This window comes from Cynocephalus volans, chromosome X, assembly GCF_027409185.1.
Source record: "Cynocephalus volans isolate mCynVol1 chromosome X, mCynVol1.pri, whole genome shotgun sequence".
In the NCBI taxonomy this organism is placed as follows: Eukaryota; Metazoa; Chordata; class Mammalia; order Dermoptera; family Cynocephalidae; genus Cynocephalus; species Cynocephalus volans.
This window is the reverse complement of record NC_084478.1, coordinates 34,032,618-34,050,899: the sequence shown is the minus strand read 5'-3', so window position 1 is coordinate 34,050,899 and position 18,282 is coordinate 34,032,618. Positions and strand designations below refer to the sequence as shown.

Below are 18,282 nucleotides of genomic sequence, written 5' to 3'. Positions count from 1 at the left end.
CTGCATACTAAAAATATGCAACTATCCTACCCTGACCAGAGATAATGACAATTCCCATTTAGAAAAAGATTTTATGTATTACTAATATAAGAGCTTCAATTATTTTACTGTTACCTAGGTTTACAAAAGAATACCTATTTCCAGGAAGAAAATTATTGCATTTAGCACAGTTGTAATACCCATAATAAACACATACTAGTTACTACAAAATTTACTATGAGGAAAGCAGGCACATGCATTTATTTATTTTTTTTTTTTTTGTCTTTTTCATGACCGGCACTCAGCCAGTGAGTGCACTGGTCATTCCTATATAGGATCCGAACCCGCAGCGGGAGCGTCGCCGCGCTCCCAGCGCAGCACTCTACCGAGTGCGCCACGGGCTCGGCCCAGGCACATGCATTTTTGAAATACATGAAACTATATATTGAACAGGAGTCTTAATTTAAAACAAAAACCAAAAACAAATTCAAAGGCATTTCCCTCACACATAGAAAAGCAACAAAATAAGTTTAAAGCAATATTGAAGGTATTTCTACACACTTTACCTTGGGGTTGTGCACAGAAAAAGGATTCACTGAGGCTCCAATGGATCTTTTCTTCTTTGGTATGATTACAGGTGGCGGAGTTATTTGAGGTGTCTAAAAGGAAGGGTAAGACAGACATTCATTGCCATGCTTATTTATCACAAGACAGGAAAAGTACGTTTCTTCATTCATTGATGCCCAATAAGTAAAGCATTTTTTCCTTCTCTACCTCCCCCCAAAATCTATGTTCATGTACCACAGTTATTATAGCAACTATACTACAGAAATCATTAGAAAACCAGAAGAGATGAATCCATCCCTCACCAATTTCTTTTTTAATTTAACATATTCTTCCACTTACTATTCCAGAATACTATATTTAAAAACTGTCAGGATAGACATGATACATTATGTTGATATTAGTCATTTTAATCAACAATCACTTAGAAGTATACCTCTAAATGAGATCTTAGTCTTTATGTGAAATGGCCAAATTTCAAATTCACAGTGCAACTAAGCCTGTTTGAGTTCTATCAGGGATAGCTCCCTAACTCTTCCTTCACTCCTACTCAGAATTCAAGATGAAGATCTCACGCCTGATTGTGCAGATTGACAGGCTACAATCTATTTAGGGAACATATACTACAGCATGTGAACACAAACAGTGAGCACTCACAGAACTGACTCCTAGGTATATACTTACTACTTCAAACACACACCCACACAGCCCTATCTAATAATCACATAGCTGTAACAGCTGGAAACCACTCACCTAAAATGGTGAGGAGAAACAAAGTTGAAGGGGTTTTTTGTTTTCTTTGTGGTTGTTGGTTTTGTTGTTTTTTGTTTTTTTTCCAGTCGTGTTGTCCTTGCATTTGTTAAAAAATTCTAGCAATAGTCTGTTTTGTGTATTACTGAATTGTTTTTCTATCCTATGTCTCCTGCATATTTTACAACTTCTGGAGATTCACTTACCTCAGTGTTCAGATCCTGTAGAATGTCACCTAGCAAATCATCCTTGGACAAATCTACAGTTTTCTGGAAATTATAAAGGAAGGTAAAATGAGAAAGCCCTGCACTTAAAATTTTCACCCAGATCACACACATGTCTATGAAAAGAAGAACCTAACCAGTCAGTCCTTGCCTCTTCATTTCTCACTCTGAGTGCTAACCTACTATTTGCAGATTTTAACAACCACCTCTGTATATATAATTCCTAAATCCTTAGCTCCTGTAGTGGATTGAATTATGTCCCCTCAAAACTCGCTGAGGCTTGAATTGTGTCCCCCAATTTTATATACTAGAAACTTGGTCCCCACTGAGAGAGGAGTCTCTCTCCCTCTCTCTCTCTCTCTCTCTCTCTCTCTCTCCGTCCCTCCCCCCCCCACACCAGATCGACTTTGGCCTTTCCAGCCTCAAAAACTGTAAGCAATAAATTTCATCTTCTTCATAAAATGCCCAGTTCTGTGTATTTTGTTATAAGCAATGGAAGTGGACTAATACAGCTCCCATCCTCTATTTCCAACCTCATTCCATGATCTTCTTGCTAATCACTGAAATTAAACACACTGTCAATTCAGCTTATCTGTTCAATTTTCTTTTCTATCTCCCACGTTCCAATCACTGAGGTGGCTAAATTCACTTAGAAATCTACATCCAAGTTAGCGAGTAAAACTGGGAAAATGTTACTCAAATTATGTACTGAGCCCCTATTATCTGTATAATCAAATTTTAAATTCACTTCACAAAGGAAAAGACAAAACATAAGGAAACCATGAAACTCACATCTGCAGTTTTCTTTCCAGCACTAGCCATGAACATTGACTTGATATTGTTTGGTTTTGTCACTGCAGGCTTCTTTACACTCCTTTTGTCTTTGTTGTGTGCTTTACCATCTTTTCCTATTGGAATATAAATTATTTAGAAACATGCACTGGCAAAAATCAAAATGGAAAACTAAAAGCCTAGTTACATACTATCTGTATACGGGAATTTGACAAGAAAAACGGTAAGAATTAAAAATACAAAAATATGAGATTTTATACAAGGTACATAGGGAAAAATCTTTAAAATGAGCTTAATTCAAGAAAACTTGGGCTAAATCAGTTTATTACAGAAACTAACAAAACACCAGTTAAATATCAGGATGAGTTAAGTGTGACTATTTAATTGCTATCGTTACTGTGAATAAAAAGCTTTGTAAAAAGTGGGGTGTTTTTTGTTGTTTTGTTTTCCCCACAGAAAGTAAAAAGATAAAGCTAATCAGGAACCAAGGGGATTAGCCCAGTAGACTTCATGAGATCATCTTTTTACCTCTATACTAAATCAGACAAAAAAACTAAACTAAGAAATGGGATTACCAGTTATGTTACTGTAGCATCCTAATTTCTATTTCATGAGGAACAGCAACCAGACACATGCAATATGTCATATTAACACTAAATAGCACAGAGAAATTTGTTCATTAAAGGACTTTTGTCACAAGTTTTCTCTATGGACATGTATAAATCACCTACAAACTATTCTAATACTGCCAATTTTACTCTCACTTTCCGATTCATCCCAGAACAATCTCCACCTCAAAAAAACCTAGAATAATTAAAATAGTGTTAGTGGCATACAAATACAGACTGGATGAAACAGAAAATAAAGCCTAGAAAAAACCCAATCACTTATGGAAATTTAGCATATAATAAAGGTGACATATCACTGGGGAAAAGATGGACTTTTTAATAAGGAGTATGGGCTAGCCATTTGTAAAGAAGTAAACCAGCATAAACACCAAAAGGTAACCTAGATGTGGTGAAAATCTTTCTGACTATAATTCGATCCGTAAGTGAGGAAAAAAAGATTCAATTACACCAGAAACAAATTAAAAGAAAAACCAGGAAAAGATTTTGCAATATGTATTACAGATAAAAAGCCAATTTCCCTGATAAAAATTTCCCTAATATGAAGAATTAAAAAAAAAAAAAGACCAAAAGCCCAAAAGGAAAGTGGGCAATAAACACAAACATATACGAAAGTAGACAATGAACATGACAATGAACCAAATCTATAAACAGTTTTAAGTTTTATGAAAAGATGCTCAACTTTACACATAAAAGAAATGCAAATGAAAACCATACTAAGATGACACTTCTCAGGAGGGTGGCAAAAATTCAAAAGCTTGACAACGCACTCTGCTAGCGAGGCTGTGGGGAAACAGAAACCCATACATTGTTCACGGGAGTGTAAAATGGGACAACTCCTATGAAGAAGAATTTGGCAATATCTAATAAAAGTTCATGTGCATTTACTTTTTGAGTCAGTAATCTCACTTCTGGAAATTTTTCCTGAGGAAAACACCATATGCACAGAGTTATTAGATGTAGCACTATTTGTAATAGCAAATTATAGAAAATAATCTAAATGTCCACCCAAGGAAACCATTTGAATAAATTATGGTACATCCATACAATGGAATAGTATGCAGCTATATAGAAATAAAGAAGAAAGAAAGAAAGACCTAATACGGAGTGACTTTCAGGATATCCTGTTAAGTGAAAAAAGCAAAGTACAAAACTATCTATAGACTTTATCTTCTGTGTAAGAAAGAAAAGGAAATAGAAATACAAACACACAATTCCACTCCTGGGTATATATCCCCCAAAATTGAAAGCTGGTGTCCAAACAAAAACTTATACACAAATGAGTACAGCAGCACTGTGTACAATAACCAAGAGGGAAACAACCCAAGTGTCCATCAGCTAATGAATAGATAAACAAAATATTATATCCACAATGGAATATTATTCAGTCATAAAAAGGAATAAAGTACTAATACATGCTACGAGATGAATGAAACTTGAAAACATTATGCTAAGTGAAAGAAGCTAAACCCAAAAAGTCACATATTCTATGATGTTATTTATATAAATGTCCAGAATACACAGAAAGCAGATTAACGGTGGCCAGGGGCTGGGGAAGGAAGACCAGGGAGTGACTGCTTAATGGGTATGGGATTTCTGTTTGTAGTGATGAAAATGTTCTGGAACTAGATAATGGAGATGATTGCAAACACTGAATGAACTAAATGTCACTAATGGTAAATTTTAAGTGTATTTTACCACAATTTTTTAAAAAGGGTATTTTTCATATACCTAAGGCTGTGAAAAGATTTGTAGGAAATTTGTGAAAAATGTGAGGCACAAGAAAACAGAATAAAATTAATGGCCAAAATGTTTAGTATGCAAAATTCAGATCTCAAAATAGAGTATGAAAAGAGGTCAACAGAGGTTTAAATAGCAAAAAAAGCTTAATGAGGGGTCTTTAATCTCACCATTGTACGTTAGTAGGACTTAGACAGAAGGACAAAAAGAAAGATAAACATGAGTAAACATTTGAGGTGGAATTCTTCCACAATTTATTTAGTGTTTGTTTTCTTTTATTGCATTTTCACAATGATTTTTATTCAATGGCTCTTGGTTCATTTTTTTTCTCTACCTCTATTTGAAAACAACATGCCAGGGATTGGACTTACACCATAAAGAGTTGACCTTTTTACTTCTAGACAGAACTCTACAATTTCTTAAAAGTCTTTAAAGTGGACTGCAGAATTCCATTTCCCTTCCTAAGATCTTGTGACTTTACTGGGCTCCAAGTGAGGGACACTGAAACAGTGGGGACTTGTGGGTGAATGTTGTTGGCAAAGAATAAAACAAAAATTTCTAAGACTAGCTCTCTTCCAGAATGTCAAATCACTCTTTTCTCTAATGTATTACTGGGAAGAGATAATGTGATAACTATGGAAACACAGAGATGGCTCATTTATTCAAATACTGCATACAAGGGGTCTTCAAAAAGTTCATGGAAATATTCATATTATATTTTAATCTAATTTTTCCACGAACTTTGTGAAGTACCCTCTTACTTTCTTTGTGTCTGTTACTATGATTGACATTGGGGTGACCAGGACATGGGTCCTTTCTTAGAGAAGCTCCCTGTCCAGTCCAATCTCCTAATTTACAGTTGACAAAACCAAGGTCTAGACAGGTGATGGGACTAGTTCAAGATGATACAGACAATTAAGAACACAGCCATAACTCTAACAGAGGCTTCCTCAGTTCAGGGAGATAAAAGGAGCACATGAGTTCATTCCCTTCTTCATGGACTCATACAAACTAGGAACACACAATTAGCCACACTGCTACCAAAGTATAGAGCTTTACATCACACAGGCTGGCAGAAACCAGAAAGACAGTCCACATATTCTAATTTAACTAATGCATGAATGAATAAATAACATTCCACTTGGAAAAAAAAATACACACCTGCTTATTTTTTGTAAAAGGAAACATAGGAAGGATAAATCAGAAGCTAATAAAAATTGTTACCTATGGAGATGGGTAGAAACGAGGTAGAAGGCACAGGGATAAGAGCATGATTTATCTATCATTTTGATTTTAAAATCATCTGTTTTATAATATTTAAAAATTAAATTAAAACAAAATGATTTTTAAAAAACTGAAATTCGAATACAAACAAAAACAAATGAACCTGTGTAGTAAATTGATAATATAACACATATTAATATAACATATATTACTTTTCATATATAACTTCTGAAGACAACATTCTGACTGTAGACCCTCAGCAGGATATATGCCAAGAACAAAAAAACTGGAAAGAAATCATAAGCTTTACTTAGAAAGGTTGTTGGTAGAGGTACTGGTTTAGTAATTCTAAAACTTTTGTGTATATTTTAGAAGACAAGGGTTTTCATTAAAGGCAAAGGCAGATGTAAATATAGAATTGGGAAGATGAAGAAGCCGGTGATGTTGGATTTTAAACAATTGTATATATCAGTATGAATTCATGACATACATACATATAATCTCCTAGCTCTGCTCACTGAAAGGACCTAGAAGCTATTACACCCCAGTAGCAATGAGCATAACCACCCCCCAGATCTGAACCATTAAAAAGAAACAGGATTCTTGGGAGAAATGGTTGATTCCAGGTCGGGGACAGGAAGTGTACGAGCTAAACCCGGAACATCTTGTTGGCCCAGAAAGCAAGGAAATGCTTAAGGACTGATGCGGCCATATCAAAAGGACACAGAAGCTAGCTCCACTGGCCAAATCTGAGATAATTTGAAAATCATGGGGGCTGACCAGTTAGCTCAGTTGGTTAGAGCACAGCCTTATAATGCCAAGGTCATGGGTTCAGATACTTGTACTGGCCAGCCACCAAAAAAAAAAAAAAAGAAAGAAAGAAAGAAAGAAAAGAAAATCATAAGGAAAAATGATAATGGATACTAAATTATAACAGTAAATTTTTTAGAAATCCGTGAGTTTTGAAGTGATAATTTAGAAAAGGAGAGAAGGATCAATAGATCCTGAAAGCATTGGGTGAAAATTCATGGAGAAATGAGCTATACACATGGTCTCACATTATCAACCAATATTTGCATTGATCACAAGGAAGAAATCTGACAAACACCTTAACCAAGAGAACAAACTTAATATCAATAATAATGGGATGACTGACATTATATAGCCCTGTTATGATCAGTTGGAAGGACACAACTGCATCTATATTGTAGATGTTGCCAAAACATTTATTTATAAATAAATATTTATTTTTGCCAAAATATTTAACCTGAATCTAAACACAAAGAAGCAAGCAGGCAAATTCCAGGTTGTGAAACATTCAACAAAACAGTAAGCCTGGTCCCTTTAAAATGTCAATGTCATGAAAGACAAAAAGAGGTGGGGAGGAAGGTGCTGTTCTACACTAAGATTAAAGAGACATAAAAAATAAAGTGGAATCTGCATTTTAAAAAAATAGCTATAAAAGACATTACTGGGCTAATTGGGGAAATTTTAACATAGATAAGATATTAGATAATATCATGTTAATAGTATCATAGTTAAGTAGACAAGTATCCTAAGTTCACTGAAAAAAAATCTCTGCATGTGTTTGGGAAGAGAGAGAGGGGAAACAAATGTTGCAAAATATTAATCTATAAATGTTAATCTACAAATGAGAGTCCAGACTGTAAAGTGCAAGACAGCACAGACTTTAGACTTTGTAGCAACATACATCTCTCTTGCACTGTTACATATTCTTTGCATTTTTCTTTCTTTTTTTTTTTTAAACACTCTTTAAAAGTGTAAAAACCTAAGAATTAGCTCGAGGGCTGTACAAAAATAGGTATTATTTCCTTTTGGGGTAACGAAATGTTCTAAAATTGATTGTGGTAATGGCTGCACAACTCTGTGACAACAGTAAAAGCCACTGTATGGTATGTGAATTATATCTCAATAAAACTGTTTTTTAAAAAAAAAACCTGCTGTGAGTGGGCCATAGTTTGCTGACCCCTAATTTACCACTTGATGGTAGAAGACTAATTAACAAACTAAACCAATAAAAACAAATACTGAAGAGAATTTCCCATTCTCATTTTACGGAAACCAAATCAGGCTTGTTTACTTAAAAAAAAAAAAAAATTGGGCCGGCCCCGTGGCGCACTCGGGAGAGTGCAGCACTTGGGAGCGCACCGGCGCTCCCGCAGCGGGTTCGGATCCTATATAGGAATGGCCGGTGTGCTCACTGGCTGGGCGCAGTGCGGGCAACACCAAGCCAAGGGTTGTGATCCCCTTACCGGTCACAAAAAAGACAAAAAAAAAAAAAAATTGCCAATGATTGTGTAGCTAAAAAAATCTGATACATTCATTCATTTTAAATTTCAATTAAACAAAGCAAATTGATTACTCTAGTTCTAAACCTGTACTGTAAAATTGTACTATGCAATTACCAAAGAGCTAAAATTCTAAGTACATCACTTCAGTAGGAATTAAAAGGCATCCCTCAAAATCGGCAAGTCTAAATGACCACAGGAATGAAAATCTCAAAATAAGTAAAAGACCAAACTCTTTGGAAAATAAAGACATGAAACTTTTCATTTTCTGGTGTTATTTTGCTTCTTATGTTTAATTTTCTACATTTAACATCAAGGTCAAGGGTTCAGATCCCCATACCAGCCAGCTGCCAAAAATAAATAAATAAATAATGATAATTTTCTACATAACTATGCTTCTCTCAGTATCAGAACATATTCTATGCCTACAAACAATTTTGGTAGGTACTTCTCCCTCAAAGGGAAATTGTATGAGAGTACCAAGTCATCTCAAATTTCAGACAATTCTTTAAATCTCAAACAACACTCTTGAAAACAAAATGTGAGTACCTTTCTCACTAGCATCAAGGGCATCGTCTTCAAGGTCATCATCAAAAATCTCTCGGCCATCTTCCACATAGCCAATACCATCTGCAGGAACAAAATTTAATACTATACTGGAATCAAGTTTCTAAAAGTGGCCAATAATATTTTAGCCATGACAGAAAAAAAACCTTTTATACCCACTCAGATGTTCTCATGGCCTGTGCCATTTTTAAGTGCAACAGAATCCTGTTCAAATAGGCGTCAGACAGGGCACAGCATTCACACAGCAAGTGTGGAGTCAAAACCAAAGCAATAGTATAATATACCTAGCTAGGTGAGCTAGGGAAATGCCTCAGCCCACAGGATCAAAGTTTGCCACAAAACGATGCTTTACAGCAGTTTTACTCTACCAGAAGAATAAAAAGAAAAAGAATCAAAATTACCACAAGCCCAGAAAGGCATCCCAGTCTACAAGAAAAAACTGGCAATATAGCTGAATCCAATTACAGAAGGAGAAACATAAACGTAGTCACAGCGCAGTCTACATCTCTTCCCTGCGGTCAGCATTCACATGCCCAAGGAGTCAGACCCCATACACAGGAATCAGTGAGCTTTCTACAGGTGGCATAAGAACATCAGGACCAGCCTTTACACAGTGCTTTCCACTGCTCAAGTTACTTTTCACACTTAGAACCTCATGTACTTCTCATAACAATTCTGGGAGACAGGCAGTTTTCTCATTCCCACATTACAGATGAAGAACTTGAGGCTCAGAGAGTTTAAGTGACTTGTCTAAGGTCATACAGTTGGCAAGTAAGAAAGACAGAACTTGAACCTGCGTCCCTTAATTCCAAATGCTGTGTGTTGGCCCCACAGGCATGTGGCTCCTCCCAGTTTCGACACAGCTATTTCCTAGAGGATTTATACTATATCCTGAGGTATGTGCCTAGACTCTCCAAAATGTCCCCAAATGAGCTTCCTACTGTTTTGCTTCCTCATCCTCAAATAATTAAGGAAAATCCAAACCAAAGGTGTGATCCTAACAGTGTGTTACATCTGCCTAGGCAAAGCAGCAACTCCACCACATAACCTACGAGAAGCAACTAATTCAGTGCCTGGCAGGCAATTTCCTCCCACATACCATCATCCACGATCCAGTCATCATCCTGGCGTGCCTGAACCAGCTTCGAATACTGTTCTTCATCAACTTCTTCATAAACACTTGTGAAGTCCTCGACCTGCCATTACACAAGTTTGAGAAAAAGCTTCAAATGGAGTGAAACTGTTAAACAATTCTGATGGAAAAATTGTCAAATTGAAACAGAAATGGCAGCCTGAAGGAGTAGCTGCAACCAAATCATGAGTTCTGACATTCAACACCACTACAGGGTTTTCCTTAAATAGACATCAATTAACTTAGTATTACTTTTTGGTTGAGTGTTAACAGAAGATATTAAATGATTCCATTAGCATAATACACTTGTCACACCATCAATTACTCATCTACTTCATAAAAAACAAACTGAATTATAGCCAATTCTTCATTAGGTGCTTTGGGGATTATTCTCTTGTAATTTCTAGACTGGTTTCTCCTACACTCAGCAAACCTGTAAGTCATGCCACCTTCCTCTCCACTAGCTGACGTATGCTCTGCAAATAGACAATAATTTTAATAATTGTTCAACTAGCCAAATATAATGCAAAAAGAAAATCTCCCTCATCTGTCCCCCTCTAAAAATGAGCAAAACAAATAGACTCTATATTCTACATGCAAACTAGAAAGGGTTTTTGAGTGACCTGTTTGCATTACCACTGATTGATTCCCCCACCATTCTCAGGTCTTGGAACTGCACAGGGACTTGAATGCTGAACTATTTTGAAAGGCAAGTCCAGAGAGTGTGGTAGGTCCTCTGATTACCTCGGCTGCCAGAAGGTTGGAGCACCATGAGCTACTCATATGAATAAAGCAGACCGTCTCCACACAGTTAAAGCAACAAACAGAACAGATGCACATCACTGCTGCAGCTGCCCATAGTGGCAGGCCACTGACTTTACAGATAGATCCTGGGAGCTGGTTAGCAAGATCACATAGATACCCCATTAAAAATTCCTCTCTTCGGGCCGACCCCGTGGCTCACTCGGGAGAGTGCGGCGCTGGGAGCGCAGTGGCGCTCCCGCCATGGGTTCAGATCCTATATAGGGATGGCCGGTGCGCTCACTGGCTGAGCGAGGTACGGGCGATACCAAGCCAAGGGTTACGATCCCCTTACTGGTCACAAAAAGAAAAAAAAAAAAATTCCTCTCTTCTCTCAAGAGTTCTGCCTTTTTCGAATGGGGTATGGGAAAAACAACTCCACCTAAAGAGCTAAGACCCGGGCCGAGCCCGTGGCGCACTCGTGAGAGTGCGGCGCTGGGAGCGCAGCGACGCTCCCGCCCCGGGTTCGGATCCTATATAGGAATGGCCAGTGCACTCACTAGCTGAGTGCCGGTCACGAAAAAAGACAAAAAAAAAAAAAAAAAAAAAAGAGCTAAGACCCTAGGAAAAAACTTGGACACAAAGCTTTGAGAGTCTGATGGCCAGAGCTGACTGGATTTCTGCCACACCTACAAGGCTTATAATAATTACAGGATTAGACTTAGTTTTCACCTCCTTTTTACTTACTCTACAGGGATCACTGGCAAGTACTGATTTGGCCTTTCACCATTCGGTGAATCTGGCATAATTATTTTTGTTGGTTGAAGACATACTTTGTCTCGTATTTAAGTAATTCACTTATATACTATCAAGAAGACAACAGAAAACTAATTTTAAAAATCATTTTGACTTTATCTTGAAAAATAGCATTGCTACTGCTCAGCATGAACTCTTAGAGCCATACAATTAACATCCCAGTGTTTAAAGGGAAATCAGCCACATTGTGCCAACATCTGAAATGCCCCACAGAACTCCTTTACAGAAGTACCTACAATAAAAATGTTTTACTCCTGCTTTACTGTAATCCTTTTAGCAACCCTTTATGATCTGGTTGCCTCACTTAACAAATGATACCAACTGGCAAAAATCCTCTTCTATTTGCTTAATTGCCCAATATAGTATAGGCCATGGTTAAACATGCATATTCTGAAACCAGACTGCCTGGGCTCAAATAAAGTATCCGCCACTGTGACCTCACTAAACTTTCTGTGCCTCAGATATTTCACCTGCAAAATGCTGTTAATCACAGTATCTAACGTCATATGATTATTGGAAGGAGTAAATGAAGAAATGCATTGGTAAAAGCACTTAGTGTGTTGTTTAAAAAGTATATTAGCTGCTGCTGTTATTATTTTCTAGTACTAGTTAATCTCTTTTTAGCCTTGAGATAGTCAATGTACTTAGAGAGTGTTGAAGGTAAAGCTACACAACGTTATGCAGATGGTAGCCACTCTGATTTTTACCTACAGGCCATAAACAGCAGGTAGAGGAAAACAGCCAAAAGAGCATCACATTCAATCTCACAAGTAGGACAAGGCAGAAGTAAGGTCCAAGTCTCCACTGCCACTCCCACTGCAAATGAGATTAGGAAAAACAATTCTCTCCAAGAAGCAGTGCTTAGCTAGACTGCTCAATACTTTTTTTTTTTTTTTTTTGGTGTGTATCTTTACAGATTATTAATGAAAGTTTTAAGAGTAAAGTAAAAGCACCTCTAAGTTCCCCCATGGGACTTACCAAAGATGCAGCATGCTCAGTAAGGAAAAATATAAATATACCTACTTTCATTTTGGAATTTTAAAATCATCTATAAAGTGCCTTACAGGAACTTTAAGGGTCGAGTCCTTGCCATACTCTGTAAATCTACCTCATGCCCACTCAATATTAAGAAAATACTATTAAAAGAAGCTTGAAATATAGAAATATTTCGAATCAGTGGCAAAGGTGACTGACATAATGCTACCTGCAAGCTACGAATCAGATAAAGCACAGGGGGAAAAGAAAGAAAAAATGGTTACTTACTTCATATTTATACTTCTCACCAGCTTTAGCCTTTTTCAGTCTTTCTAGAGCTTCTTGGCGCCCCTTCTTTGATTTTTTTTCTCGCCGGGCTCGAGAAGCTATAAAACTCCCCGAATCTGACACAGCTGAAAGAAAGCCAAATTTACATGAGATATTACAAAATTGTCAGCCATCTTCCCTCAAAAACAAAGAAACATTTCTAGCCAAGAATAATACACAAATTTAATATTACACAAATGGATGTTTTTTATAATGTAAATAATTCACAAAGCTCATAGCCAAATATGCAGATCCTGTAGCTCTTCAGAAATTTTCTCTAAAATTCAGCTAAAACACCTGAAGCCACTGTTATTTTTTTCCTAAAAAAAAGAAAATCCCAAATTCAACTGATATCCTGTGGAGACACTAGAGAAGGGAGATCAGCCATTGGCTAGTTCATAACCTTTCTGTTAGAAATGATAGGCCACAAGTAATCCAGTGGGTTGTAAAAGAACAATTGTTTTGTGTTCTATTAATCAACATTTGAAAGGTTTTAAGGAGTATCTGAGAGACACAAAGATCAATAAGACACCGTCCTTGTACTCACAGAACTTAGAATCTAATATGGGAAGTAAATAGCAACTGGCACTAAAACAATATTTAGAAGTGATACATGTCCTAAAAAAGGTTCAGATAAAGTACCTGTAATTTCAAAGGAGGAACCGATTGGAAACTGGGGGAATTTAACAAAGATGGCTCTGAGGAGATTCTTGATTCTATCACTGATTTCAATGCTTTAAGTTGGTTATGACATTACAGGATGAAAAATTACTGAAATACCAGAGGTCCTCGGTGTTCACTTACTCAACTTTTGAATTTTTCATGCTTTGGGTCATTATAAACTGACCACCCCACACAGTTACTGAAATGAATTCATCCAAAGAACTATGACTTTCATATACCAGCTGATGAATAACCAAATCAAGCATGACAGTGCTGTCTGCCAGCCATGAGTTTAAGCTCAGCACGACTGCAATCTATGTCTGTGAAATTGAATATTTTATTGTATTTGGTGCTAATTAATTTACAAAAAGGAGTAGGTAGAGAAAAGGTGAAGTATTGATCAGAGGCATCCTAAAAGCTCCAACTCCACTGGAATGTTCATAACAACATTAAGCTGTTTGACTAAGTGTCTGACTGAAATAGAAGATACAATTTAAAGAACATGTTACCAAAACCCGGCAATAAACTGTTGAAAACTATCTTAAAAGTGAGGCATAATTAGAGATCCTATTTTTTTTCTAGTTTTCTGGGAATGGAATCTCTCTTTATAATTTCTCAGCCTATTGTTTGACTTTCACATTTGACTTTTAAATCCATTTTCAGAAAGGCATAAAGTACAAATTAAGGAATGCAGATACTTAATGATGACAGCCATAAGATCTTGGTTGTCACTCAAATAATTTCAAAAATCGTGAGCAGGCCTACATCAAAAGGTTTCGGAGATTACCATACAAGATTACTGAACACAATCACTTAGAGTGAAAAGCTGGCCTCAGTACATTCTCTTCAAGACTCCCTTGACTCCTGACAAAATCTATACGTCTTCAAATAGGCTTACTCCACAGGCAACCATGTTCCGCTACACAGGTTTGGGGTACAGTTACAAATAAGACAGAGTTGCCTGTCCTCAAGGGGCTCACAGTCAAGTAAAGTAAATGGATCTGAAACTACCACCATAGTATAAACATGGTGCCACAGAAGAGGAAAGAACTTAGTACTGTGGAAATGTAGAGAAGAGAGTTGTTAATTTTGCCTGGGAAATCAGGGAAGGATTCACAGGGGAGATTTCCAATACTCCAATACAGGCCTAAGACAAAGTAGAATTTCACCATCAGAGAAAAAGGTAAAAATGAGGCACAAGCAGGGGAAGATGCATGAGCCAAATTACAAAGGGATGAAAATACAAGGTGTACTCAGAAACTGAGATAAAGTCAGTGTGGAAGGTAAATTCAACATGAAAGTGTAGAGTGAGAAAGAGAATGAGGAGATGAGGGAGAAGCAGCACATCCCAGCACTACCATTTACTGCGTGACATGAGACCACCTGCTAACCGGTTAAGCAGTGGACAGGTTTTCTTGTTGTTTTAAGCTGCCCAGCATCTGAAACTGTTTGTGAAATTTCCCCCTTATAAAGTCCTGATGGGACGCAGGGCCTATGTCCCACTACAGAAGCTGAAAAGGCAGATGCTCTTTCCCAGACACCCTTGCAGCCAGGGCATGGACATAGGCTTATGAAATAGGCTCTACCAATTAGGAACACCTGCTCAGACTTTAAATCAGAAGCTAGTGTCACAACAAAGGGTGGTGACATTAAGGAAGATTCTAGAAGTAGCAACAGCTGCAGGAGGATTAAGAACCTGGGGCAACAGTGCCGACAATGTCCTAAGAAACAAGCTATAGCATCGAGTATTTGGTCTTGGTTGGCAATGACCTCCACACTGGCCCAGTTTTGTGGCACACTTTTAATCACTGTTCCTGGCTAAGCAGCCTCCAGACCAGCTTTCCAGTCATCCTGGAGTTTCTGTGAACAACACAATGTTCTAATAAATCCCTTTTCTGTTTAAATCAGCTACAGTTCGTTCCTGGAGCTTACAACTAAGGACTCTGACTAACGCAGAGCCTCAGGGTCCTCATCTGTGAAACGGGGATAATCATGTCTGCTTCAAAAAACTGTTAAGGATTAAATGAGGATGCGTATCTTACTTTGTACTTAGCAATATAGGAGCTCATTTATTTAATGTTTGTGTCTGTGTGTATAGATGCCGGGTAGTCAAGCACACACACACAAACACGCTACATCTAGCAGTAACACGCTGTAGCTTCAGAAAGCAAAAATAAAGCAAAGCAGTTTTCTCAGGGAAGCCTCAGTATAGCAATGCATAAAATTACATGTTTACCATCTCAACTCCATAAAGAGAGAAACCATGTCCAGCCTACCCACCATGGTAATGCCAGAGTATGGCAGAATGCCTATGCCTAATAGGTACATAATAAATATTTGCTGAATGAACAAATGAATGAACCATTATACCCGCTTTTTTGATCATTAAACTCTCCCTGATGTCTTTTCTTATATAACAGCAGCTAGTTAGACTTTTCAACTGTTCACTGCCATTGTCAAGGTGCCCCATCTTCTAATACTTAAGAAAAAAAAAGGCCTAGATTTTCTCTTTTGGAATGTCTCCAATGCTTCATGTAGGTAAGCTAGCAAAAAAGAATAAGCATGAAAAAATCTATTTACAAAATTTTAAATATTTGGTTCAAAATTATCATCTGGAGTACTTCTATCCTCAAGATCAGAGACACTAGCTTGCAGCAATCTTCCAGGTAATAATCTTTCAGTCTGCTCTAAAGGAAAAATTCCAGTAACAAGTCCCCAGCAACTACTTAATCAACACCATGATTTAAAAGGTGTCTCAAGATTGCACGGTATCCTCCAGAGAGTGATATCTTGATGTTCACAGATGACGTACAGTTTTAGGGTGAAAAAAGGGCTTCATGGCAAATCACTGATAGAGGGCTGCAAAGACTCACACCCTACATCCCATTTGTAATTCAGGTTAGTCGACTCTCCAAAATAAATTGTCTTAAAGAAACAAAAATCTAGAAGAACAAATTGAAATCTGTGATTCACAACTAGGTGAATGCAAAGGAAGCTGATTAGGAAGCAAGTTCTCGTTAATGGTGATGTATTTGAGTGACAGGACACGTGATGCTTGAGCTAAGAAATGGAAGCATCTGATTTTAAGTTAGAAGTTCACTGAAGTCACACTTTAGTTGAACACTGTTCAAAAATCAGGAATCAGACAAAGCTACTTGCATTTCTTATTCTATTTTTAGAAATAAAATATTACCACTGACAAACTGAGTGATATACAGGGCATCCGAAATGCTGCTGAACTGATCGGGGTTTTTGGGGGGGGGTTGGTTTTTTTTTAAGAAACTTCACCAGAAATGACTAGATTTTGGACACTATTTCTAAGCAGCACTTGAAGAACTTTCCATATAAGAATTTGAAAGAAAAATTGTTAATGCATATAGCAGAAACCCATTCCCTAAAAAGACAAAACGTATTTGTATCTGGTAACAACACTTAGAGCTTTCTTTCCCACTTTGTTACAATTTTCCTGAGAGTTCCTAGAAAGGGGGACACACATCTGTTCTGTCTTAGCCCTCAAGCGGATACTTGCGGTGGGAGCAGTGAAATACTTTCCGCCAAGACAGTGTCCCACCGGGGCCAGTCTACATGAAGTGCGCAGCACGTGGGCATGACTCACCAAAAGAAATAAAAAGAAAAGTAAGCGAGTGTGGATACCCTCAGGAGCAGAGGTGAGGCGGCCTCCCAAACAAAAAGCACTGCAGGGGGTTGCTCGGGTTTACCAAGAGCAAACCTCCCTGCAAGGAAGCCCCGTCCGATGCCAGAAGGGTCCCCGCCCGGGATGACCAAGGTCTGCGCCCAAACAGACCCGCGGGGCAACCCGGGCGCGAGCCTCCCTCAGAAAATATAAAGCCGAAAGCCCCAGAATCCCCACCACCCGCTGTCATGCCTCGGTCCCCACATTCCCAACCGGGCGCCTCGCGCGCGGAGTCGTCCCTCACCGCTTGCCCCCAGCTCGCAGTCGTTGCCGTGCACGGGCGCCATGGTCCCAGAGTCTCCCAATTCCGCGCCAACCAACCCAAAACTGGCGCGGGGGCCGAGACTGGCGCCAGCCCGAAAGCCAATCAGCTGCTCAGTAGACTGCGGACTTCCGCCCGGAAGGCCACTGACGCGCCGCGCCCCGCCCCGCCCCTGGCCTTCCCGCGGGCGCGTGTTTGGCGCCCTGTGATGACCCCTCAGGGAAAAGCTGGCGCTAAGGGGAGGCCGGAGGAGAGCAGGAGAAAGAAGCGGTCGGGCGCTGGAAAGCAGAAGCCTAGAGACTGCGCAGGCGTGCGCATGCTGATGGGAAAAGATTTAGGCTCGTGGGAGTAGGGGCTCTCTGGTTCTAAGCGATGATTTTTCCGGGAAAAGAGGCGCGGGCGGGCAAGAGGGTGGGCGTGGCTGGACCATTTTCCATGGAGCCTGGGAAAGCGACTGCCTCCTGCTGCGTACTCTGAGTTTTGCCTGATGCTTTGATTTTTTTAAATATACAGTATATGAAAGCCACCACTTAAAGGTATATGCATCATCTTAACCAAATGACTGGTACAATGTATACATCTCATTTTATCTTTTTCCAAATAGATACAACATATTTTTAAGTAATGCCTGCTACACGTTTGTAATATTTTTTCCTACATTTTTGCTCACATGCTTGTTGATACCTTCTTCGTGTGACAACAGTTTTTTAATATTTTCTCTAAAGAGGATATAAAGAATTCAGCCTGTCCTCTAGCATGGTCTCTTAATTTCTAATCTTTTAGAAATTTTTCTTTAAGCTTCATAACTCATTTAATATCATGTTAAGGTATGATCTGTATGTTGTGATGCATAACACGTAGTAATTCATACTTAGACACACTTGCTGTTTAAAGTAC

General features: G+C 38.3%; 1 protein-coding gene across 3 annotated transcripts in view; it reads right to left on the bottom strand.

The window, feature by feature from the left end:
• The window catches only part of POLA1 (DNA polymerase alpha 1, catalytic subunit), a 283,541-nt gene extending 266,072 nt beyond the window's left edge, over positions 1-17,469 (bottom strand). For all 3 annotated transcript variants that reach the window (XR_010022374.1, XM_063083538.1, XM_063083539.1), the window contains exons 1-7: positions 17,368-17,469; positions 12,728-12,852; positions 9,875-9,971; positions 8,758-8,838; positions 2,310-2,425; positions 1,500-1,562; positions 546-638 (exon numbers count right to left, since the gene is read on the bottom strand). Coding sequence is in view for 2 of the 3 variants with exons in the window: in XM_063083538.1 (XP_062939608.1) it covers positions 546-638; positions 1,500-1,562; positions 2,310-2,425; positions 8,758-8,838; positions 9,875-9,971; positions 12,728-12,852; positions 17,368-17,410 (618 nt within the window). In the remaining variant the exon portion in view is untranslated. The remainder of the gene's footprint in view (positions 1-545; positions 639-1,499; positions 1,563-2,309; positions 2,426-8,757; positions 8,839-9,874; positions 9,972-12,727; positions 12,853-17,367) is intronic.
• Positions 17,470-18,282: the final 813 nt, after the last annotated feature.